At 43.8% G+C, this 27,325-nt stretch overlaps 2 protein-coding genes across 2 annotated transcripts in view; one reads left to right on the forward strand and one right to left on the reverse strand.

Annotated features, from left to right (window-relative positions):
- LOC139760426 (uncharacterized) overlaps positions 1-27,325 on the forward strand; it is a 135,278-nt gene that overhangs the window by 1,537 nt on the left and 106,416 nt on the right. The gene's annotated exons all lie outside the window — the stretch shown is intronic.
- Positions 909-25,349, reverse strand: LOC139759695 (uncharacterized). Its single transcript, XM_071682101.1, has 3 exons — positions 25,315-25,349; positions 4,345-4,497; positions 909-3,155 (listed from the first exon to the last, which is right to left on the reverse strand). Exons 1-3 carry the CDS (start codon positions 25,327-25,329, stop codon positions 1,239-1,241), a joined length of 2,085 nt encoding a protein of 694 aa, XP_071538202.1. The 5' UTR covers positions 25,330-25,349; the 3' UTR covers positions 909-1,238.

Below are 27,325 nucleotides of genomic sequence, written 5' to 3' on the forward strand. Positions count from 1 at the left end.
GAGTGATTAACAATCAAGACTCAGACAGTTAGACGTATCAAGTGGTATGCCACAAGGAACGGTAGGAAGAAAAGCTTTTTTCTCGTACAAATCAGTAATTCTGATAATGGGTTGATTTTTTGAAATATCAAATTTCGGAGACGATGCTAATAAGTCTGGAAATAAGGCTGCAACAGAAACTGAGCGTCCAGTTGACGCAAACAATCTGTTGGACTTTTGAATACTATGTTCAGTTTTCGCACTGGAATAAAAAAAAAAAAATACACAGGGAGAATGGACAGGGAGTAGCACCGAGCAACAAAGATGATTTCCGGACTGAGAAACAAGTCAAAAAGGGAGTTGGCCAGACGATTCGAACTTGTTTAGTTCACAAAAAGGAGGTTAAATGGCGATTTGAAAGCTGGTATTTAGAATGACCAGAGGCTTGAACGAGGCAAAGTATCTTTTCTTCATAAAGATAGTTAACATATGGAATGGTTTATTAATAAAAGTAGTTGAAATCAACATTGTAGATACTCTTAAGAAAAGATTTTTCAAATATTTTGCTTCAAGTCCGCGACTTACATTATTTGGCGCTTCCATACAAGATCTTACCAGCACTAACTTCTATGTTCTGATATCTTCCACCATCACAGACATTGCTGATAGGAACCTGTGGTCTGTTGCTGTAGTTTTTTTCTTAATTTTTCCTTTATGAGACTCAGAACGCACAGCACATACAGGAACGTAAGTTGATGGACATAAAAGATGTTACGCGATTACACAAAAAACTTAGGGGACAAAATATACGCGTAGGACAAGGTCCTTGGCGCAGAAATTAAGTCGATGATATGTACCATGTTTAAGGAAACACGAAATGACAAGAGTATGAGATATGGAAAAAGGGAAAATTAATAAAGAGCAAGAGGTCATACTTTATATCAAGATACTGAATACATAAGAACTTAATTTAAGATATATATTTATGGACTTGAGACAAGACAAGAGACTAGATATCTGACCGGGGCTAATACTGTGCTCCCTGGCGTCACCCACACGATCCTTGTACAGGGCAGGATCTAGCCTCGTCCCATGAGTAGGATCTAGCCTCGTCCCCAGAGAAGGATCTAGCTTCGTATCCTGAGCGAGATCTACTGTAGCTTCGTCTCATAGGCAGGGTCTGGCCCCTCCCGCGCAGGTCTTGTCTCCTGGGAGAGTTTGGACGAGGCCCTTGGGGGGCGTGTGGATCCCCAGCGGAGCTACGGGGCAGGCTTGGGGGTGGTGAGATGGGAAGGTTGAGAAGAGAAACCTGACGGGGGTGGGTATCCCCTGATTTTAGGTGGATAAGAGGGCCCTGGGAAGTGCGGGCCATACTGGGGGCCGAAGAAGGGTGGCAGGTAAGGGATATAAGGGCGGGGTGAAGGGCCTCCGAAGGGTGGTGCTAACTCTGCTCTTGAGTAGGGGAGCGGAGTCCGCACTGGGTAAGGGGGTGGCGTTGGTGTGTAAGGTCTCTGGGATGGGTAAGGCGAGGGAGCATGAGGCTTCGGGGATGGGTAGGAAGAGGATGAGTAAGGTCTGGGTGATGGGTAGGGCGAGGGGGAGTTAGGCCTCGGCGATGGGTAGGGCGAGGGTGAGTTAGGCCTCGGGGATGGGTAGGGCGAGGGAGTGTAGGGTCCTGGATATGGGTAGGGCGATGGCGTGTAAGGTTTCGGGGACGGGTATGGGGTGGGGGAGGGTGGTAGAGGTGGGGAAGGAGATGGGGTTGGGGGTGTAGGGACGGGGGTGGCTGGGGTGGTGGGAAGAGAAATGGGTTTATAAGTCGTAACTTTGTCTTCCGTTTCCTTTGGAGTGAGAGTGATGACGGTGGCAGGGGTGGTCTTCGGCTTATGGCTTGTGATTTCATGAAGTTTTAAGGGAACTATTGTGGTTGGCTTTTTGTAGGCCGAGGAGGTAACTGCTGGGGTTGGGGTGGCTGCGATGGTGGTAGGAGGAGGGACGGAACTACTGGTCGTGGAGGAGGCCTTGGGGTAAAATATTGGTCGTAGTGTCACATGGGGGGCAGGGGTGCTTTTGTGGACTGGCTTATAGGTCGTTATATGTGTTGGATCCGAGAGGTGATAGCTCCGAGGGGTGGATGGTACGGGGGAGTGTGGTAGAAGTGTTGGATGGAAGGGAACCTTGGGCGGGAGAGGATAGTGTGGTGGTATAGGGTGGCCAGGGTAAGGGTAGCCTGTCGGCAGCGGCCTGTAGGGACCAGCTGTGGACACTGGTAAGTACGGAGACTTCGTTGGTACTGGGAGGTAGGGAGTGTCTGTTGGAATTGGGAAATAGGTAGACTTCTTGGGTGCCGGAAGGTAGGGTGCCTTCGCTGGTGTCAGAAGATAAGGAACCGACGTTGGCCGTGGGAGGTAGGAAGCCTTTGTTGGCTCTGGATGGTAGGGAGCTTTCGTTGGCTCTGGGAGGTAAGGAGCCTTTGTTGGCTCTGGGTGGTAGGGTGCCTTTGTTGGCTCCGGGTGGTAGGGAGCCTTCGTTGGCTCCGGATGGTAGGGAGCTTTTGTTGGTTTTGGGAGGTAGGGAGCCTTCGTTGGCTCCGGATGGTAGGGAGCTTTCGTTGGTTCTGGGAGGTAGGGAGCCTTTGGTGGCTCTGGATGATAGGGAGCTTTCGTTGGCTCCGGGTGGTAGGGTGCCTTCTTTGGCTCTGGGAGGTAGGGAGTTTTCGTTGGCTTTGGATGGTGAGGAGCCTTAGTTGGCTCTGGGAGGTAGGGAGCCTTTATCGGCAGTGGATGGTAAGGAGCCTTTGTCGGTTCTGGATGATATAAAACTTCAGGATGCCCATGAGGTGGGTGGAGCGTGGTTGGTCGCGGTCGCTGGCGTGGCCGTGGGCGTGGGCGCCGCGCTCTGTATGCAGGAGGTGGACGGGGAGGTGGGCCGCCAGCCCTAGGTGCATACTTGGGTTTATGATGTACGACCGGCACAATGTTAGACGGCTCGTAGGACACTTTGGCCCGATACCCGTTTTCATCAGCAACATATGTGACGATCTGGATCCTGCCGTCGGGAAGAGACACCCGGTATTCACCTCGAGTCGTGTCGCCCTGACGTTCCTCCTCATGGCTATAGGCGGCGCCCGTATCGTCGTCACGCACGCTGTATGCGAAGTCGTAGCTCACGTGTTTCTGTGAAAATGACAAAAGTTAGTGCACTGATTACGTATTATTACTTATAAGTGAAATGTAGATTTCAACGGACTGCTTATAATTCTAGAATGTTCATACATTTATCTTCATAATTCATGAATTGTCAGATTCTGGAAATACATTTTTATCATTAATAGATGGGAAGAGTAAATACGTTACACCCTAATTCATCGTGTCAAACGTGTGTAATCTTTTAACTGAACTGTAAAGTCTGTTACTTTACTTTCAAGTCTTAAGATAATGCGAGATGTAAACACTAGCTTTCCGTGAGTCTTTTGTCGATGCTTCACTGCCAAGTCAAGTTAGCTGATTATCTCGACTGGAAATCTCTTAGCAGTTTAAAGATGAATAACGTCTGGAAAACCTCACTAGACTAACAGATGAAGAGGATCTCGTTCTTTTCCCAAGTTTCTTAGTTTTATCGTATGTCTTACGGGTAATGCTTACTCACAAAGCCTATCCACTTCATTTCGAAAGAAGTGAGCAACGCTGCGTGGGCATTTCTCATATACAACCAAATGATGTTTAAGGATATCAATGTTTGGTACCTTGCATGCCTGACCAAGCTTAACCTTCCCAGTGTTGGTTTAAGATTTGATGAATTCTAAGCTAGATCTGTGGTCTAATTTTCTTGGATCTTGAGAGTGAAAACGATCTTGAAATCAACATATCTGGACGTGCGATTATTTCCTCGCTAAAGATTTTTACGACAGAAATAATAATGTCCCAGTCTCCGATAAATTTTCGAGTGTAAAGGCATTTGGGACGAAAAGAAAATAATTTTTCAGTTGCAAATGTTAACTTAGTATGTGGGGATGAAAAAAAAAGCTTTATGCTGTATATACTGAAGAGAGGAAGATCTTATCCAAGTTTAATTTTCAAATGTTACATAGATCGGTGCATTTGGTACTCAGCATTTGCAAGATTGCAACATTGTTCTGCTGATGGGGAAAAGACGCCCAAGAATGACCCTATAGGCCTAGCTAGGCCCAGGAGGATACATCTAGTATGCTGGCTTGCCATGGCTTACTGTATTTACGGAAGCCTAATGCAGAAGCTGACATTCTGAAATTTGTCAGCAGGCGGCTGTTACGGACTCGCTACGACTACAAAATAAGCGTCACAAAGTATTATTCAATGGACTGGTGAATATATGTGATAGGTTTACCTTATTCAGTAGAGGAATACCATATGCTTCGAACTCCTCGCCGTGGTCATACCCGAGAGGGAGCGTTTCTCTCGCCTCCCTCTCTCCTTCGTCCGAGTCCGTAGCTGCTGCGCCTGGACCGCGCGCCCACACCACCAACACAGTCGCCACCACCTGCACAGAGAGAAAAATGAAACCCTAACTCATCAGTACATTCAGATTGATAATAATGGTGACGAAGTCGTCCAAGGTGATGATTACCTTGCTCCTTGAAGAACAATGAGGAAATTATGAGGGTCAGCGTCCTTGGGCAAAACCTGTCGTCCGCCAGCTGACGCCGCTGTCAAGCCATTCGCTCGCATGCGTGCGCGTGCCTTACAACATAGTAACTAGCCACGCCTTCCCAAATCCCCTTCTGTAACCTCATTATATTTTTCTTTTTTGTCTTTTCATTTTCTTCACTATTTCCTAATGGCTTACTTTTTTCTGTACCTAAAGGTATGTGTCTACGTTAAACGAAATCCATCAGCTACCCTCAAAACATTTACAGAGTACATATGTTTATCAGCTTGTCAGTCATACAAGTGAAACAATGACTTAAGTCGATGGAAAGAGTCAAGAATACATGTGTTACCTGGGTGTAGCGACGAACAGTGATGAAAGAGACATTTGAAATAAGGTTGGAGATGCCAACTTCCAAAGTGCATTGTTAAACAGGAAAATTGTGTCATCAGCACTTACGCTACAGTGTATTAGGTTAAATTTAGACGAGATAATCATCAGTAGGAGAGGATCATCCCTTTATCCACATGATAGTGCCAACTGTAGGTAACCAACTGATTTACGACAGTAGTGCGTCTGGGAGGGTAACCAGCTGATCTACTACATACCACAACAATGCTCCTGTGGGTAACCACTTGAACCGATATATTACGTCAGGCAGCGCTTCTGGGAGTAGCCAACTGGTTGACTGACTCTTACTTTCATTTTCCCCAGAAGTGCGAAATGTAAAAAGAATAACAGTATATTCTCTTGTCCAACCTTACGTGTTGGTATCACCCGCTAGACAGGTGGTACCAAGGATTGCAATGTGTATAATAAGATGGCGAAAACAGAGACGCAGGCTGTAGAGGAGGAATGGCCCGAAATATTGTCCTTCATAGTCCTTCGTCTGCAAGCACTGGCTAGGGACCCTGCAGGATATGTAGAGTGAGCGTGGAAGTTACGAGAACTCAAGGCAAATATATCTGGTCTGTTTACAAGAACGAACGGTTGAAAACCAATGGTTGGATCTAAATCTTACAACCAGACTGTTACAGAAATGTGTTCATTCTCTTGCAAATCGCGTCTTGTGTCTTTCTTATGTTTGTGAGCTATGTTGAAGTATTTCCTAATACTAAATAAAATGAGAAATAAGATAACTTTCTCCAACTACGATATTAGACCAAGGAAGTGTGTTGAAAATTTAGCAGCCGAAATGTAACCCCAAAATTTAGTTCACACGTGTCACTAGCCTCGTTAACTAGTTTCTAAAACTGGAAACAGCAGAAGGGCTATTGCTACAGCCATGCCCTCTGTTACCTGGCTGTCGCATCATAACAGGACCAATACTGCAGTTGCAAGCTGTCGTGACCCAGTCCGGCAGACCTGAAGCTATCTAGCTCGGGTATCTCGCGGCAATCTGCCATTCACGTTGCAACAACGCTGATGGTAACTTTGTGAAATGTACCGTTTAAGAAAATGCAGCGCCGACTGCGAAAGCTCTGTGATGACATAATTATGAATCAAACGACAGGAAGGCATCAGTCGGCTGCGGTGCGAGTGAAGGAAGGGCTGGGGGAGGGGGGAGGATATGTTGCCCATCCTTACCCCCGGGGGGAGGGTCGGCCTGTCAAGCGCCGCTCATTACGTCACTGGACCAATGACTTAATCACCTCGTATGTGTTGCTGTTCTTGACCTGAGGAAGACGGTACACCCACGTATAACTCAGGGAAAACGTTACTTTGAAGCAATTTTTCGCATATATATATACACACACACACACACACACATGATCGCCGTTTCCCGCGCCAGCGAGGTAGCACCAGGAAACAGACAAAGAAAAACCCATCCACTCATATACATGCATATACGCATACACAGTCAGATACATATTTACACATGTACATATTCGTACTTGCTTGCCTTCATCCATTCCGGCGCCATCCCGTCCCACAAGAAAAAGCATCGCTACCCCTGCGCCAGCGAGGTAGCGCCAGGAAAACAGACAAAAATTGGCCACGTTCGCTCACACTCAGGCTTTAGCTGTTATGAATAATGCCCCAAAACCACAGCTTCTTTTCCCACTTCCAGGCCCCACAGGCGTTTCTATTGTTTACCCCAGACGTTTCACATGCCCTGGTTCAGTCCATTAACATCATGTCGGCCCCGGTATACCACATCATTCCAATTCATTCTATTCCTAGCATGCCTCTCACCCTCCTGCATGTTCAGGCCCCGATTGCTCAAAATCTTTTTCAATCCATCCTTCCACCTCCAATTTGATCTCCCGCTTCTCCTTGTTCCCTCCACCTCCGACACATATATCTTTTTGTCAACCTCTCCCCATTCATTCTCTCCATATATCCAAACTTTAATCACACTCTCTTCACCTCTCTCAACCACACTCTCATCATTACCTCACATCTCCCTTACCCTAATCATTACTCATTCGATCAACTGTTCTCACACCACTTATTGTCCTCAAACATTTCATTTCCAACACATTCACCCTCTTTCGTGCATTCTCATCTATAGCCCATCTCTCGCATTCATACAGCATCGCTACAGTATGAATTCTGTTGAACTGAAAAAGACGAATGAGGAAAGACTTGGGTGTAATAATCTTTCGTGACCTACGCCCAAGTAAACAGGATACAGAAACAGTGAAAAGAGCGAACAAAATCCTTGGTTTTTTAGGTATAGCCTTCGAATTTAAGTCCAGGCAAATCATCTTTACTCTTTACAGTTCATTGGTTCATCTCCATCTTGAATATTGTGTTCAGTTTTGGTCACCCTGCCTAGAAAAAAAAGACAGACAGAATGGAGAGAGTACAAAGTCGAGCTTCCAAGATGATTACCAGACTGAGAAACAAATCCTCCGAGATGAGATTATATGACTTAAATCTGTTTAGATCAGAAAAGAGAAGGTTAAGCGGTGATCTGATGCAATCATTCAAAATGATCAATGGCTATTATGATTTTGATCTGTCAAATTACCCAAGACTTGATTCGTCTGATTTTACTCTTGGTAATGGATACAACCTCGTGGGTAAATGATTTGCCTCGAACAAGCGAATTACTTTTTCTTCAACAGGATTGTTAACATATGGAACGAACTGCCAAGTACACTTGTTGAAAGCATTACCATAGATACGATTAAGAATAGACTTGCTGAATATTTCGCATCAAGTCCACAACTTTCATTATTTGCGCCTCCCTAGTCAAAATGACGATTTGCAGATAATTCTTTTTGAATCATCTGCATGCTTTTTAACTTTTACAGCACAACTCTGTGAGTTTCTGATATCTTCTACTATCACAAACAGCCTCGAAAGGACCCAGTTGTCTGTTATTTGAATTCCTTTGTATTCCTTTGTAACTTCTCTTTCCACATTGTTCAGTGCTTCCAGAACCTCATACCTTCACCCACCCTATGACTCGCTTCCGCTTCCATGATTCCATTCGCTGTCATGTTCACTCCCAGGTATTTAAAACATTTCACGTCCTCCAATTTTTCTCCATTTAAACTTACACCTCGGCTAACCTCATCTCCCTGCACTGCATAACCTAATAACCTTACGTTTAATCACATTTATTCTCAACTTTCTCCTTTCACACACTCTCCCAGACTCAGACACCAACTTCTGCCACCAGTGCCGTTTCATCAGCAAAGAGCAGCTGACTTACTTCGGTCCCCTTACCCGCAACAGACTGCATACCTGCTCCTTTCTCCGAGACCCTTGTATTTACGTCCCTCACCATCCCACCCATAAAGAAATCAAATAGCCAGGGCGGCATCACACACACTCCTGTCGTAGACCAACCTTCACCTGAAATTACTCCTCCTCCTCTTTACCTACTCGCACAAATGCCATACTCTCTTGATGAATATTTCTTACAGCTTCTGATAGCTTTCCTTCTACACCGGATATTCGTAACACCTTACAAAATACATCTCTATTAGCCCTATTCATACCCATAAATGCCACATAGAAATTCTCTGAGTATTTCTCACATTCCTTCAAAGCAAACACCCAATTCACACATCCTCTATCACTCCCAAAACCAAATTTTCCTCCTCTCTGATTTTCTGTGCATGTCACCACCTCTCTCATTCACCACCCTCCCATGCAAGTCGTCAGGTACTTCACTCGACAAACCTATACCCCTGTAATTCGAACACTCACCTTTGCCCTCCTTCCTTGTATAAAATGGCACTGTACATCCATTCCCCCAATCCTTTAGTACTTTACCATGAAACCATACGTACGCTGAAAATCCTAGCTAACCAATCAACAACACAGTCATCCCCTTTTTAAGAAATTCAACTGTAGTACCATCCATTCTAGCTCCCTGGCCACATTTCATCTCACGCAAGGCTTTCAGCACTTCTCTTATGACAAACCCAGTTGTCGTGACTCTTTCATTTCACACATCACCACGACCCAAGCACCCTAAATCTGCCGCCTTATCATCAAACACATTCAACAGTCCTTCAAAGTACTCACTCGATATCCGCCTCACTTCATCACTGCCTGTTAGTTATCACGACCCAATTTTCCCCTTTCACCGATGTTCCTATTTGTTCTCATGATTTTCTCACACTATTAACTTCCTTCCCAAACATTATTTTATCATCCACATCCCATGTCGTTTTCTCTTAAACGAAAACTTCAACATTCCCTCCTGTATTACTTGCCAAAAGAAAGAACAGAGCAAACGGGATCAAGTAAGGAGTTATCCTCAAGGATAGGTCATGTACTCTAGACGCTAACGCAGCAAATAGCGACATGTATGAAAAACTATATATATATATATATATATATATATATATATATATATATATATATATATATATATATATATATATATATATTTCCTTTCATAATATTTGCCATTTCCCGCGTCAGCGAGGTAGCGTTAAGAACAAAAGACTGGGCCTTTGAGGGAATATCCTCACTGGGCCCCTTCTCTGTTCCTTCTTATATTGTGTGTGTGTGTGTGTGTGTGTGTGTGTGTGTGCATGTAAACGGAGTCCGCCTGCATGAGGTTACATCTCGCGTCAAAAAGTCACCTTTTGTGAGGCTACATCACTGGAAGTGCACTCTCGACCAAGAGCTTTTAACTCCAAAAGAATCGATCATCTCTCAACTGGAGGTCGCGCAGCCTTGGGCCGAGGAAGCCTCTGGAAAGATCCTGGGGAACACCAGGATTCTTTATAGAAGATATGGATCCTGGGGCAGTTGTATAGATGGATAGACAAGCCATGCAGCAATGACTTGTGTTGTGCCTGGACCTCATGGGCAACCAGTGAATCAAAACCCTCAGGATCAACAGCTAGAAGGCTGGGATGAACAATAGCAGCAGCAGAAGGACGAGCTGAGGGTGTCTCCAGACCTCACGCCAGCTTGGCCATCATCCATCATCCACCAACCTCACATGGGAAGTGTTGCCAGTTGGGTTGGCTGTGAACCCCCTGCTCGATCCGGGACTCGAACTCAGGTCCAGTAAACTCATAGTTTGCGATGTGACTACAATGCTGTTAGTGACAGTTTCATGTCACTTCCCTCCTGCCAACAAACGCCTGTGTGTTCCCCCTCAGTTCACAGTTCAGAGTAATGCTGTCTGGAAGTAACGCTTCATTTATTGTTCGCATAGTTTTCTTGCCTCATCTCTCCAGTCATACCACAGTGTTGACGCTCCATGCTTGTCATTTCCTCATTCATCACAGTGTTGACTCTCGTAATCCCACAGTCGCTTACAAAATCCATCTGGGCCTCTGGCACTGGAGACGTCATTCCCTTAACTGCTGACCCACATTATGCTAGGGTCTAGCAAACTATGCCACACTTGGTGATCAACATATTTCTCACTTTTACCACTTTCATCAGACCTCTGGAATTCGTCCACTGTACAAGTAATTGTGTCGTGTCGTCTTCCATTATCCAGTCTCTGCTGTAAGAGCCGGCCGGCCATGGGCCTCCTCAGGAATTTTTCCCAGGAGGGGGAGAGGCAAACCCACATCATTGGAACGGGTGTTGAAAGTGATGGCGATAGAGGCCATGGGTGTGAGACGCGTGAAGCTTACCGTCGTAGGATTTAATGGGTTTAACATTCTGGAGAAATGGATAAGACTTGCTGCAGGCTCGTTGCTGTAGGTACGTTATTTTCTCATTGTTCACACTCTGTCCCTCACCTCCAGACGCCCATGGGACCAGCTGTTTAAAATCTTGTATACTTTGTCTTCTCTTTATATTTCACCCTACTAACTTCCTTTTCTCGCCCACAGCCGTCTGCCTTTTACTTTCTGAACTTTTATTTTCTTATACCTACCCCCAGACGCCTTCAGTAATGAGTGAACCCATTGATATCATCTGTGCAGCGGCCCTAACAACCAACCATAACCTTCAGTGTCAACCACCACCCCTCGCACAGCCTCAACAACGTAAAGTTTAAGCACCTGTGGAGCCACAGCGCCGCCTTGTCATACAAAGTTTCGGTCAGTCACTCAGTTCTCTGTGAGCTGTGGAACCAATGTCGTGCTACACTTTAAACTTTTGTTGACTCCTTCGAGAGTCCTTCATTCTGATCTCTCTTGCGACCCCTTTATCTCCTTCCTCCTCTCTTTCATTCCTAACTCCGTTGCCGTTTACACTGGATGGATCGAGTGCGTACTGTCCCTCTCTTTATGAACATAATCCCTCACGTACAACTAACGAACTGGTAGTGTGCTACAGACAGCTAAGCCTTGCCTGAGTCTCCAGCATTGTATAATCAACTTTGCACATTCTGCGTCTCCGTTCAGCCCAACACAAGGAAGGTCTTTGCTACACGCACTCGACAGACATTCGTCACAGACCCTCATATGCGAGACACCTTGTCCTGACCGGTTCACTCGCTGCATCTCTAGTGAGAGCTCTGTCATGGGGTGCCTCTCACTGCACCGTCGACCATTCTATTGTCACTCATCATCAGTCTGTCCTTCACCATGCGTCATGCACGGCCAAACCATCCCTGCACGCTCTCCTTCATGAGCCTTTCTGTTCCCTTACGTCTTGATTCATGATTTCAGTGTCCCTTCTTCTTACTATACTGGAAAGGCTGTCCCTTTCTACTGTTCTCATCTTTCACCCATATTCCATAGAAATTGACCGAGCCAAGCACTCTAACTTGAAAGTTTTTTGTACAATTGACATTATCGTCTTCCCAGTCACCAAAGTCCTTGGTGCATTTCCAACTTTTCACCCTACCTAGCATAACTATGCTCTCAGCATTAAGCTTCTCCACTTTCCGTCTTTAGTGATCATCATTCCGAATACTTGAGCACAGCAGCTTGTCAGTTCTCCACCATACAGGCTGTCATGACACAAAAATTGTCAGAAAACAAGAACTTTTCTAGCTCCTCCTCGCAACTACCTCTTTCTACAGTCCTTCTATCCAAATGTTCTGACTCTGCAAACAGAACGGCGTCATCTATATACATAGCAACGACTTCGAGATCCAGCCGGCACGCGCACACTTACCCTCCTCCAGCACCTCACCCCTGTCGTCGAAGCCCGCTTCACACACCTCCACTTTCGTCCCGAAGTTCTCCTCGCTCATGACCTGCTCCACCCGTTAAGACTAAAACCCTTCTGGTTCATCTGACGTCTTATTGCTGACGTGAAACTGATTGTACTTCTTTATTGTGGTACTGTCACTGCAGTCATTTAGTGGCTCTGTCACTGCAATCACTAAGCGTTACTGCTTCAGTCATTAAATAGCACTGTCACTGCAATTGAGTGGCACTGTCACTGCTTCAGTCTTTTGATAGCAACTGCAATTACTAAGTGGAACTATCACTGCTCCAGTGATTAGATAGCCCTGTCATTGTAATCACCAGGTGATCCTGCACGGCATGAAATCAAATAGTACTATCACTGCAATTACGAAGTAGAACTGTCTCTGTTAAGTCCTTAAGTAGCACTTTCACTGCAACCCTCCGAGCTTCATGGACCTTAACGCGGTGGTGGGGTCTGTGTGGAGCAGTGATGGCTTGAGCTATGGCAACGGGGATTTTCCTTCCCCTGGTAGGTTTAACCAAGCTGCAAAGGTCAAGCTTGAGCTAGGTCTCAAGACGAACACATGTAGGCTCTTTTCTCTCCTATACTTTTCGTTCTTCCTTCTTGGTCTATCAAAACTCAAGCTGGTCATTTCTTTGAGCTCAAATGAATTTCTAAGATAGAATATTCTAAACTGTATTAAGAGCGCTGAATAGTCTTGGATGCCCCAGTGCTTGGCTTATAAGCCTAAATTTATGTAATCCAATAATCCGAACTATCTCTGCAACTATTAAGTGGTACAGTCGCTGTTTCAGTCATCAGATAGCACTGTGATTATAATTGTTTTGTGGTACTGCCACTGCTTCTGTCACTAAATAGCACTGTTACTGCAATTGCTATATGGCACTATTAATGTAGGCACTATTAATGTAGTTGCTCAGTGCTATTGTCACCGTTTCAGTTACTAAAACCACTGTCACTACAATTGCTATGTGGTACGGTCTCTGTTTCAGTCACTAAATAGCACTATTACTGCAGCTGCTATGTCGCTACTTCAATCACTATATAACAATGTTATTGCAATTGCTAAGTGATACTGTCATTGCTTGAGATATCGAGTGGTACTGTCTCTGCTGTAGTTACTATATAGTTCTCTCTATTAAGTGTCAGTATCAACTATATGGTTCTCTCTATTTCTGTTATTAAGTGTCAGTATCATTGCTTCGGTTAAGTAGCACCGTCACTACGTCAGTTGTGTTATGTCACTGTCTCGGCTATTAAGTTTGCTGTCACTGCTTCAGTTAAGTAGCGCCGTCACTGCTTCAGTTAAGTGCTACTGGACCTGACACAGTTATCGAGTAGGATGGTTACCGCTTCAGTTACGTTGCACAGTCACTATTAAGTTTCAGTGCTACCGTCACTTTCAGGCAAAATATACAGTCACTCCTTCAGTTAGGTGGTCTTGTCATTGCTTCAGTTAAGTGGCACCAGCACTGCTTCATTTACTTTCACGGTTAGCACTGTGTTGACCCATAAGCTACAAAAGTAACCTATATTAATTCCGAAACACCTTTTCAGGTGTATATGTCTTTCACATTAGTCACCTCACACCACATTTTATTAGTCTGACCAGTATTTTCGTAAAGTGAAACCTAAGAATGATCCCAGTGATTGTTGGAGTCAGATATACATGTGTATGTGGGTAGGTTGGGCCAATCTTTTCGTCTGTTTCCTGTGCTGACGACGGTTGAATCAAGGCTTAAGCCGGTGCTGACGATGGCTGAGTCAGTTCTGGCAAGAACTTGTTGAGCTGACATTAAATCAGTGCTGATGAGAGCCGAGTCCAGGCATAATTAAAGGCTAACCCGACCATGAGCCCCCCACCGCCACCAGTAGAACCCTTGGAAGGGTGTAGGGGGGAGTGGGGTGCTGGTGGTAACACTCCGACTCTTGCAACACATCACAACCTACGCTAATTACCGTGGCCAGGCCGCAACACTATCACCACTGTTGGTCAACACATTCTCCAACCTTCTTATGAATCATTTTATGTCGGGCACAAATGTGTCCAGGATCCCTGGCACACACACACACACACACACACACACACACACACACACTGGGCAACGCGAACGTAAAAACCATAACCCATAACCAGCAACGTAAACAGAAATCCCAAATAGTAGTCACACACAAATCAACATCTTACTTGATTTTGACTATTGTTCAGTTCACAATGTTAACTGTTTACTTCGGTAGAAATTGTTTTTTTTATCTAATATATATATATATATATATATATATATATATATATATATATATATATATATATATATATATATATGATATATATTGTACACTCGTTTGCTTAAACCCTTAAAAATTTCAATCCTCCCACACTCATTGGTATGTCACGCATCTCTTCGCCACACGCCAGGTAGCTTCATTGTCTATCTGTCACCCGCATTCCATTCACTCTCCACCCGTTTCTATCCTAGTGCTCTTCTCTTCAACTTCTTTCAGTGTCTTCCCTCTTACAATGAGCGAATTCTTGACGCCATTACTCCATCTCATTCTGGGACGTCCGGCTGCACGACTTCCCCAGTTTCACTGCTTCTCGGCATATATCGAGCCATCGTTTGTGCACCGTCAAACCGCCTGAGTTTGTTCCGTTCAGCGATGCAACATTCAAATCCACTCTTATCTTGGTGTATCTCATCTTGGCCGTTCTTGTAAGTTCTCTGGTTAGCGTCAGTGCTCGCATTTCGGCAGCCTGGACCTGCGAACTTGATGTGGCTGTATTTGACTGCCTTTGATCCATATATTGAAATGAGTCTTAGAATGGTGGTAGATGGTATTGTTTTGCATTTCAGTGGTTTATTTCTGTATTTCTGTAAGGGTATAACATACTAAAGTTTGCTTTGCCTATATATATATATATATATATATATATATATATATATATATATATATATATATATATATTCATACATATTCGCCATTTCCCGCGTTAGCGAGGTAGCGTTAAGAACATAGGACTGAGAATTAGAGGGAATATCCTCACTTGGCCCCCTTCTCTGTTCCTTCTTTCGGACAGGTAAAAACTGGAGGGGAGGATTTCCAGCCCCTCACTCCCACCCCTTTTAGTCGCCTTCTACGACACTCAGGGAATACGTGGGAAGTTTTCTTTCTTCCCTATACCAGGGATAATATATATATATATATATATATATATATATATATATATATATATATATATATATATATATATATATATATATATATCCTTCTACGACACTCAGGGAATACGTGGGAAGTTTTCTTTCTTCCCTATACCAGGGATAATATATATATATATATATATATATATATATATATATATATATATATATATATATTTGGAAAGGATCACAATTTTCCCCGTGGACTCATAGGAATATATGTGTGTGTGTGTTTGTGTGTGTATGTAAAACGAAAGCTGAGCGGACGACCTTGCAGAGCGACCAGCCATCTGTCGTCCAAGTCACACGTCCAGGTAATGTCGTCCGTTGGCATCAGCAGCCGTAGGTTGTCGATCAGTCCTCCCGCTACCCACCACTGACCATGGCTCATTATGACGGCCCTGCGTCGTGTATGTGTGTACATAATTCGTGCTTGTGTAGTCATGTGTTTGTTGCAGCGCGGGAGAGAGTTCTACACTCGTGGAACTCCATTCTTGAAGTTCTCTTTTGTTTCATTAGCCTTATACGCACAATGGTGTATTTGTACACTATTCTGTTGTGTATTGATATGCTACTGTGGGCTTCTGTTTATGTTACTAGGTGATCTCTTTGTGCGTGTGTGTGTGTGTGTGTGCGTGTGTGTGTGTGTGTGTGTGTGTGTGTGTGTGTGTGCACTTTATTCGTACAATATTCTAATTCCATCTCCGGCCTTAACATCAGATGATCTTAACATATTTTTTCTGTTGAGTCGGTTAAGATGTGCCTCTCACGTAATTTATTCTTGTCGATGATTCTGTTGCTGCAGAAATATTTCTCCACTTGTTACCCATTGTTAACCAGGGTTCTTACAATAAGTCTCGCTGATCCAATGTCCTCCCATGTCTCGCGCTGGTCCAGTGTTCTCGCATGTCTCGCTAGTCTAGCCGATGTGTCGTGTTGAAAAATGTAATCACTTCTTAACTGCCTATACATTTTTTCCTATACAGTGAATGGTTGTAATACCAATCAAACAGATCAAAAGGTAATTAGCTTACCAGTTCATACATCTGATTGGTTCCCAGTTCTTAATCATTGTGGATTTAAGCGAGCCCCTAAGAAGAAATTGAGACAGAGGAGAGACAGAGCATACAATATTGACAGTCTGTATAAAGAGTTATTTGAATACCGCCACAACCACAACTCATCTCTGGTCCTGTCTGCTTCCTCCCTTTTTACACAGTAACACGAAGCCAGTTCATCCAGTCGGGCGCACAGCACGGGCCGGCCTACAAGCAAGGGCCCGTGTCGTACTGCGGTACGACAATGCAGTCATCAACAAAATCACTTCCTTCCTGATCCATCTCGTCTCCGTATCCCACATCCTCTGCTCCACAGCCATCCTTGTTTCGTTGGTGGTGCTCACTTTCATATATTCTAATCTTCATTCCTTCACAAACAACCGAGACCAGGAAGGATGCAGTGCACACTGGCCGGTCTAACGTCCTCGCCAAGAGTAGTGGAGGCGTTACAATCTTACTTTTCATTCATTTGCGGGAAAAATCTCGCCAGCCATATGCCTGACTGGCTACTGCTGCAGCTGATTCCACGACCTATGAGCTATCCAGAAAAAAACCTCAAGTACAATGACGTGACATCTGACATGACCCGTCAGTATCACGTCAAAGGTCACGTCGTTTTATCCACGGACAATGAGAGGGGAGTGCAGGGGGTACATCCTATCTGAGCCCGGGAGTCCAAAAGGGGGCCCGGGAATTTACTAGGAATCTCAGAAAAAGTTTGCACTTATTGAAGACTCGCATTCCATCCGTCTCTCATTTTTAATTCCCTTCTTGGCCTTACAGCTCATGGCATAAAACTGTAGAGGATAAAACAGGATGATTAATGGAGATGGGAAAAGAGCCTGAAAGAAAATTTGTACCCCCTGATAAAATTCCTCTCAGAGGCCCTGGTTTTAAAGATGTTTGAATCGTACCTTCTCGCTCGAGTGGTTTTTTTTTTTCACCAGACTTAGCTTTATCAATAATGTTAGTTACAAGTTTCTTAGCAGACATATGCAAATAGAGCTGTCTTCAGTTCTAGAGGATTGTTCACAGAATCCATGTACAATAGCGGACCCAATTCCAATTCAGCGATGGATGGCGCCACTGTCAGCCTAAACCTTGCCCTTACATAATGATATCTCAAAGGTCTTTCTATTATATTTTAAGACTGACGTTTCATTATTACTCTATTCTAATGGAAAATATCAAAGGGGCTTATGGTCCACGATGGAATGAAAAATAACTCCTCACATTCCTTTCTCTCCATATGTGCTCGTGTGTTTGACTGTGCATGTTCTCGTGCGTGTTGCCTTAAGACTACCGTGAAACAATATTTGAGAGACAAAATTGTTTCATGTAAAAGTCTCTGAGCATCTTACACCGTACGTCAGGCAGCGGACCACTGTCACTAAGGAGTCTCGTGTTCACCTACCCAACATTTAGTTAAGGATGAACCTCTTTCTCCACGGGCCTGTTGCAAAACATCGAGAAAATATCATCTCTTCATGGTTAATGATCAGGAGCCTCAGCTCACAGCTCCCGGGGCAATTAAGTAAAAGTGCGAGTTGGTCAGCCATAATTATCTTCCCGGGAACTTTAAGACCTCCATTCCCAGCGAACGGTCCCCGTGAGGGAGAGGCCCGCAACCACACCTCAGTTCTTATGTTGAAATTTGTTGTTGAACGTTGACGTTGAGTGAACAGCTGTAACACAATCAACAAATGGGTTTTTCATGATCGTTTAAGACAATCGCTCATCTGAAAAAAAAAAAAGAATCACAGCATTGCTTTCTCTGTGAAGACAGTAAGTCTACATTTCGCAACTGTACGAGAAAACTTCCAACGATGGCGGCATTGTTTTGATGTTTTTGTACGGGAGTACCCGAGAACCAATGAAATATAAGAAATTGTTAATACTTAGAATCGTTTGGTTCATACTGATGTCTAGGGAACTTTGTCTCGCCCTGATAGTAATGATACACACAAGTTGTAAAGTGTCCACTTGAAAGAGAAAGTTGCAAATAAAGTGGAAATCACTATATGAAGCCTCACTTTATAAGTTCTTCAGTAAAACGTCAAAACCCAGATGTAAGGAAAACCCATTTTCATTGTCATTCAGTTTCCTGATCATATGAGTTTGATAACATTTTGTCACCATCGGTAGAAAGCTTTTAGAGGATGACGTATCTCAGTTGTTTATATATATATATATATATATATATATATATATATATATATATATATATATATATATATATATATACATATATATATATATATATATATATATATATATATATTGGAAAGGATCACAATTTTGCGCGTGATCAAGATATTCCTATGAGTCCACGGGGAAAATGAAACACGAAAAGTTCCCAAGTGCACTTTCGTGTAATAATCACATCATCAGGGGAGACACAAGAGAGAAATATAAGTCAGTTGATATACATCGAAGAGACGAAGCTAGGACGCCATTTGGTAAACATGTGGTGGGGTTTGTGTGGAGCAGTGATGGCTTGAGCTATGGCAGTGGGGATTTTCCTTCCCCTGGTAGGTTTAACCAAGCTGCAAAGGTCAAGCTTGAGCTAGGTCTCAAGACGAACACATGTAGGCTCTTTTCTCTCCTATACTTTTCGTTCTTCCTTTCTTGGTCTATCAAAACTCAAGCTGGTCATTTCTTTGAGCTCAAATGAATTTCTGATAGAATATTCTAAACTGTATAAAAAGAGCGCTGAATAGTCTTAGATGCCCCAGTGCTTGGCTTATAAGCCTAGATTTTATAATCCAATTCAATCTACATTTTGTGTATGATAACCTCTATAAAGCCATTTCTTCTTTGCACTGTTTTCACTGTTGTCCTCTCGATCATTATATATGATGTTTGACTTGGTTCAGCTGATGTTCTACCTTTTCCCTTACAACCCAGAACTCTAAATTAAAAAAAAGAAAAAATCCTTAGCCTTTGCATCTGATATTTCATCGTTTTCTTCCATTACTTATATCAATTCTTTTCTTTGTATTTCTCGATCTTTTTTACTCGAGTTTGAAATCATTGCCAATTTTTTGGTATTCCCTATGATTTCAAATTAACTACTTCAGTTTTGCTTTGAGACCTCGTGTTTCTTTCTTCTCCATACTTTCTAAATCTCTGGAATTTATAACACCCTTATCTACTCTGCTGGCTCCTCAACTACTATTTCATCAGTTAGATCCTTATCAGATTACTCCTCTGTCTTATCGCATTCACTTCAAAACTTTACTTAGCTTTTACTTTGCTTTCAAAGATGATTATTGACTACTCCAGGTGCACAGTATCACTTTAAAGTTTATCCGCCCTCCGAACCACATCTTTTTACCCCTTTTTCATTATTCTGAGTATTTTCCAGAATTTTCATTCTATTCTTTAACTGATCTTGTATAATTATTCATTCATTTCCTAGTGGCACTTGTTCACAATCTGACACGTTCATCCAAATTTCTCTCTCAGTCCTTCTTTCTCTGCCATTATCTGACTTACTTTTCCTACAGCATTTAGTACAGCATTTTTTTCCTCGTGGACTCCTCCATTTTCCTTATTTAGGATTTCACCTCATCCCTCTACACTCCATCCCGGTTCCCAGCCCTGTCCCTCTACACTCCATCCCGGTTCCCAGCCCTGTCCCTCCCTCTACATTCCATCCCGGTCCCCAGCCCTGTCTCTGTGGAAAGCTTTTGCTGGTTATTGGCGCCAGGTGGACTGGCCTACCAGGTGCATGTTGCCTGTATAGGAGAAGAATGGACATTGGATCAGTCGTATGGCTGGAGCCCTCCTAACAGTCCGGAGTTCCGGCGCTACTCAGATAGTGCTCTAAGCCCCACTGATGGAGGTTTAAAACATGTAAGGTGTGCAGCAGGAGACACAAACAGGAATGGCGTCCTTTTTGGTTGAATAACACGGATAATGATACACTTGAGAGTCGTGTCAAAGGCCAGACCGACATCAGCAAGTATTGTGTATCGTCATGCTGAAGGGTTCACCCGTCCTGTTCACACCAACCACCCAGCAGTACAGATGGGTACCTACGCCAGACACTAAGCAGGACAGATTGTACCTACACTAGCCATCCAGCAGGGCAGATGGTACCTACACCAGCCACCCAGCAGGGCAGATGGTACCTACATCAGCAGGTCTGCTGGTACTTACACCGGGCAGCCAGAGGGTCTGGTGGTACATGATTGTGAGACACACCTGGGCAGGGATGGGAATACAGCAGATGCCAGGGAGCACCTGGCCAGAGATGGGAATACATCTGTTAAAGAAGCCGCACGAGCATGAGGTATTGTTTTTGTTGTCCGGCTATGCTCAGGGAAATGCTGGAGTGGACCTGTTATCGTGGTATAAACACTTGTTGCAGATGCACTACCCTATCTATCTTCGTGGAAATATAACCGTCCTCTGGTTTCCTTATATTTCGTGACGTGAAAACACTTTGGGTAATTTAGATCAGAGAGTGATACAACGAGTACACAATCAACATCAGCCTGAGAGAATTTCTTGCATGGTGGCCAGGCGATGATCGCTTGAGACACTAACAATATAATTACTGGCGACGCACTGACCGATGGCTAGAACTGGGAATGGTTTTGCCACTTACAGTCAGTTTCACGGTGAGTGGAAAACGTTGCCTCAACCCATGAGGCTTGGTGGGAAAGACATGAACGTTACGTAATGTAATAAGCGGGGAAGTTGTGCGAGAGACTCGTGTCGCCTGCATGGCTGTTCACCATTAGGCTAGGCTCTCCACCCAGCTGTGTCTAGCCGCCTACCAGGCATCACTTGCTGGACGCTTTATCACCGGACTCGTTGCGTGGAGATACCTTATACTAAATAATGCATATTTACACAGTTCACGTCTGGATGTTGCATTATCAGACAAATTGTTTGGAGCACAATGTTATTCAAGACAGTTTCGCAATATATAGATTATCCATTCCTCAGTGTAGCCCCACTGGGGAGTCCTCAGTATAGTCCCACTGGGGAGCCTACATAATCCCAGTAGGGAGTCTTCGGGATAACCCTAATGAGTCCTCTGTATAGTTCCAGTGGGGAGCCTACATAGTGGTTCCCAGTAGGAAGCCTTCAGGGTTACCCAAATCTCTCAGTGTAGCTTTAGTGGTCAGTTAATTCTTAATGTATCACCAGTGGAGAGGCCTGAGTGTAACCCGGGCCGAGAGTCCTCGGATAAATTCTAAAGAAAATTATTGAGATGGACTGGAGACACATGTTTCTAAAATAAAAATGCGTAGACCCTAAACCATGGAGTACAGATGGAACACTTGAATCCATTAAAAGAAAAAGATATGAATAAACGCCGTAACTCATGATTTTTACACCAAGGATACATTAAAAAAAAAGTGGTTAAGGTTGAAGAGCAACACGAATACTGAGACGTGAGTATGATAAAGATCTTGGTAGTGAATATAATATTACAGAAGACAGTGAAGTCCTAAGTGCCTACACTGGGAAACTGGGAAGACCTAAAGAAACCCTGGAAGAAGCAGAAACCTAGTTTCACCAGTTTATTTGAATGACGTATTGGAAAATGAACCCATTACCTCTGTAGAAAGATGAGACAGGCTACAGGACACTCTCACGGAGGAGACAGAAAATATCAGATGATCAAAATGAGAACAAATCATTGGAGCTAAACACAATGCATTCCATTAGTAATTAATGGGTCATAAAGTGTCCTGCTCTAACAAAGATGTTCAAAAGTCTATCGCTAAGGTATGCCTCGGCTCTAACCCGCTTGTTTCCATACAGTCCTGTTTTCCACATTATAACGGATAATTTGTTTATTTTTATATTTATTATTCTTTGTCGCTGTCTCCCGCGTTAGCGAGGTAGCGCAAACAGACGAGAGAATGGCCCAACCCATCCACATACATATGTATATACATACACGTCCACACACGCACATATATATATATATATATATATATATATATATATATATATATATATATATATATATATATATATATATTATGCATATTCATACTTGCCTGCCTTGATAAACATTCCCGTCGCCACCCCGCCACGTACGAAATGACAATTCCCTCTCCCCCCACGCGCGCGATGTAGCGCTAGGAAAAGATAACGAAGACCACATTCGTTCACACTCAGTCTCTAGCTGCTATGTTCAATGCACCGAAACCACATCTCCCTTTCCACATCCAGGCCCCACAAAACTTTTCATGGTTTACCCCAGACGCTTCACATGCCCTGGTTCAATCCATTGACAGCAAGTCGACCCCGGTATACCACATCGTTCCAATTCACTTTATTTCTTGCACGCCTTTCACCCTCCTGCATGTTCAGGCCCCGATCACTCAAAATCTCTCTCTCCATCCCTGCACCTCCAATTTGGTCTCCCACTTCTCGTTCCCTCCACCTCCTACACGTACATCCCCTTTGTCAATCTTTCCTCTCCCTCCCTCCATGTGACCAAACCATTTCAATACACCCTCCCCTGCTCTCTCACCACACTCTTTTTATCACCACACATTGTCTCACCCTTTCATTACTTACTCGATCAAACCACCTCACACCACACATTGTCCTCAAACATCTCATTTCCAACACATCCACCCTCCTCCGCACAACCCTATATATAGACCACGCCTCGCAACCATATAACATTGTTGGAACCACTATACCTTCAGACATACCCATTTTTGCCTTCCGAGATAACGTTCTCGCCTTCGACACATTTTTCAACGCTCCCGGAACTTTTGCCCCCTCCCCCACCCTGTGACTCACTTCCGCTTCCATGGTTCCATCCGCTGCCAAATCTACTCCCAGATATCTAAAACACTTTACTTCCTCCAGTTTTTCTCCATTCAAACTTGCCTCCCAATTGACTTGTCCCTCGACCCTACTGTACCTAATAACCTTGCTGTTATTCACATTTACTCTCAGCTTTCTTCTTTCACACGCTTTACCAAACTCAGTCACCAGCTTCTGCAGTTTCTCATCCGAATCAGCCACCAGCGCTGTATCATCAGCAAGCAGCAACTGACTCACTTCCCAAGCCCTCTCATCCACAACAGACTGCATACTTGCCCCTCTCTCCAAAACTCTTGCATTCACATCCCTAACAACCCCATCCATAAACAAATTAAACTACCATGGAGACATCATGCACCCCTGCCGCAAACCGACATTCACTGAAAACCAATCACTTTCCTCTCTTCCCACTCGTACACATGCCCCACATCCTCCATAAAAAACTTTTCACTGCTTCCAGCAACTTGCCTCCCACACCATATACTCTTAATACCTTCCACAGAGCATCTCTACCAACTCTATCACATGTCCTCTCCAGATCCATATATGCCACACACAAATCCATTTGTTTTTCTAAGTATTTCTCACATACATTCATCAAAGCAAACACCTGAACCACACCTCCTCTACCACTTCTGAAACCACACTGCTCTTCCCCAATCTGATGCTCTGTATATGCCTTCACCCTTTCAGTCAATACCCTCCCATACAATTTCCCAGGAATACTCAACAAACTCATACCTCTGTAATTTGAACAATCACCTTTATCCCCTTTGCCCCAGTACAACGGCACTATGCGTGCATTCCGCCAATCCTCAGGCACTTCACCATGAGCCATACATACATTAAATAGCCTCACCAACCAGTCAACAACACAGTCACCCCCTTTTTTGAATAAATTCCACTGCAATACCATCCAAACCCGCTGCCTTGCCGGCTTTCAACTTCCGCAAAGCTTTCACTACCTCTTCTCTGCTTACCAAATCATTCTCCCTAACCCTCTCACTTCGCACACCACCTCGACCAAAACACCTTATATATGCCACTCTATCATCTAACACATTCAACAAACCTTCAACATACTCATTCCATCTCCTCACATCACCATTACTTGTTATTACCTCTCCATAAGCCCCACCCCCTCCACCGAAGTTCCCATTTGCTCTGTCTTACGCACTTTATTTACCTCCTTCCAAAACATCCTTTTATTCTCACCAAAATTCAATGATACTCTCTCATCCCAACTCCCATTTGCCCTCTTTTTCACCTCTTTCACCCCTCTCCCGACCTCCTGCCTCCTACTTTTACACATCTCCCAGTCACTCGCACTACTTCCCTGCAAAAACCGTCCAAACGCCTCTCACTTCTCTTTCACCACTAATAATCTCACTTCTTCATCCCACCACTCACTACCCCCTCTACCGGATGATATATATATATATATATATATTACAAATCTCCAACAGCCAGGATCGAACCCGGTACTCCTGCGTGGCAGGCTGTAGCGCTACCGTTTGGATATGATCGCCCCTAATAGGGACAAGACTATTCGAATATTATGTACTTGGAATACCCTTCGTCTCACGTTGGTGAGTAACGGGGTCTACACTGGTCATTTCCCCATTAAGCTCACACAGCTCACATAGCTCTCCCGCCTGCCAAGCAGGAGTCCCGAGATCGATCCTGGCTTTTGGAGGTTTATATGTTGTATGAAAGTGCGCTTATATATATATATATATATATATATATATATATATATATATATATATATATATATATATATATATATATATATATATAAATGTGTGTGTGTATGATTTCTTAATTTTACAAAACGGTAAGGTTAGCAACATTCACTCTCATCTCAACATTTCTTCATCTTTTTTTTTTTTTCTTAAGACTCTGTGCTCCTTACTGGTCCATTCATGGGCGCGTGTACTGTGCGTGGTTCAATTCCAGACATCCTACCCATCCTAGTCACCACTGTATAGCCATGGTAACTCCTTTCACCATCCCCACCCGCAGTGGGATGGTCCTCCCTCACCAAAAGACTAGAGGTGCACCCACCCTCTCCTACTTCCCCGCCCTCCCGACACTACCTTGTACAGCAGCATGGTAGTGACAAATACACACACACCCAGAGAGCAACTACCCGTCCGGAATCACCGCCCAGCCTTAAATACCTCCAACCGGCGCGCGTCCGCGCAGGCGCACCAAGGAATCATCACACTGGTATATACGTACACACACTACTCAGGTACTCGCAACGGATAACATACCTGCCGACCAGACACACATAACACATTCAGGTATTCTTTTACCCACTGTAACTTTCATAGTATATATGTTACATTCACGCATCCACAAGTGTATGTACAACATATGCACCCAATTTGTAATATTCCCTTCACTTATCAGAAAATATATGATTGCACACACAACGAAATGAAGGATGAGTGAAATATATTACACTAGGCATGATATAGAGCGTCTAAGTTCTTCAAAATCTCTGACATGGAAGGGATATTGAATATGTATTCCTGTTCTAAGTATTGCTTGTATTCGCATCATTTGTTCAATATTTGACTATGCAGCACATTTACTTGTACAAAGAAAGATCATTGAAGCATGTGTCATGCAAAATGAAATCATGAGTATTGTTCTAGGTTGCCAACAAAACATTAAAACTGGAATAATGGAAATGGAACTGAATTATTCGGTTCGTATTCATTGGGTATCAGTCAGCTTGGAGAACGATTTTGAGACGTTTTCTGTCTTTTTTTTTTCAAGTATAGAAGCGTTTCATTGTGTTCAAATTGTGTTTTAGAATGAAAAGGGTCTTGGGCTAAAAAGATATCCCTGTGCGATTACCTGCAATTTTTGCTATTTTTGTGAGAGTACAGATTTCCTTGAAAACCTCAGTGTAAGAAGTATTTCTTATGCTGAATTCGAATCTGGGGTACAGATGTATGTTGGGGGACAATAAGATTTGTACATATATAATCAATGGTTACTCATTTAGAAGATTCTGTGATTTCTTTTTATTCATTGGGTATGTGTCGGCCTGGAGAAATATTACGAGATATTTCCGTGATGTTTTGAAGTAGAGAAGCGTTTTTTTTTTTTTTTTTTTTTTTTGCCGCTGTCTCCCTCGTTTGCGAGGTAGTGCAAGGAAACAGACGAAAGAAATGGCCCAACCCACCCCCATACACATGTATATACATACGTCCACACACGCAAATATACATACCTACACAGCTTTCCATGGTTTACCCCAGACGCTTCACATGCCCTGATTCAATCCACCGGCAGCACGTCAACCCCGGTATACCACATCGCTCCAATTCACTCTATTCCTTGCCCTCCTTTCACCCTCCTGCATGTTCAGGCCCCGATCACACAAAATCTTCTTCACTCCATCTTTCCACCTCCAATTTGGTCTCCCACTTCTCCTCATTCCCTCCACCTCCGACACATATATCCTCTTGGTCAATCTTTCCTCACTCATTCTCTCCATGTGCCCAAACCATTTCAAAACACCCTCTTCTGCTCTCTCAACCACGCTCTTTTTATTTCCACACATCTCTCTTACCCTTACGTTACTTACTCGATCAAACCACCTCACACCACACATTGTCCTCAAACATCTCATTTCCAGCACATCCATCCTCCTGCGCACCACTCTATCCATAGCCCACGCCTCGCAACCATACAACATTGTTGGAACCACTATTCCTTCAAACATACCCATTTTTGCTTTCCGAGATAATGTTCTCGACTTCCACACATTCTTCAAGGCTCCCAGAATTTTCGCCCCCTCCCCCACCCTATGATCCACTTCCGCTTCCATGGTTCCATCCGCTGCCAGATCCACTCCCAGATATCTAAAACACTTCACTTCCTCCAGTTTTTCTCCATTCAAACTCACCTCCCAATTGACTTGACCCTCAACCCTACTGTACCTAATAACCTTGCTCTTATTCACATTTACTCTTAACTTTCTTCTTTCACACACTTTACCAAACTCAGTCACCAGCTTCTGCAGTTTCTCACATGAATCAGCCACCAGCGCTGTATCATCAGCGAACAACAACTGACTCTTCCCAAGCT

This window comes from Panulirus ornatus, chromosome 3 (genome assembly GCF_036320965.1).
Source record: "Panulirus ornatus isolate Po-2019 chromosome 3, ASM3632096v1, whole genome shotgun sequence".
NCBI lineage: Eukaryota > Metazoa > Arthropoda > Malacostraca > Decapoda > Palinuridae > Panulirus > Panulirus ornatus.

Excerpts from the sequence above, each read along its gene's own strand:
- LOC139759695 (XM_071682101.1), bottom strand. Across the intron at positions 3,156-4,344 it reads GTATTCCTCTACTGAATAAG|AAACACGTGAGCTACGACTT; the intron begins GTAAACCTATCA and ends TCATTTTCACAG.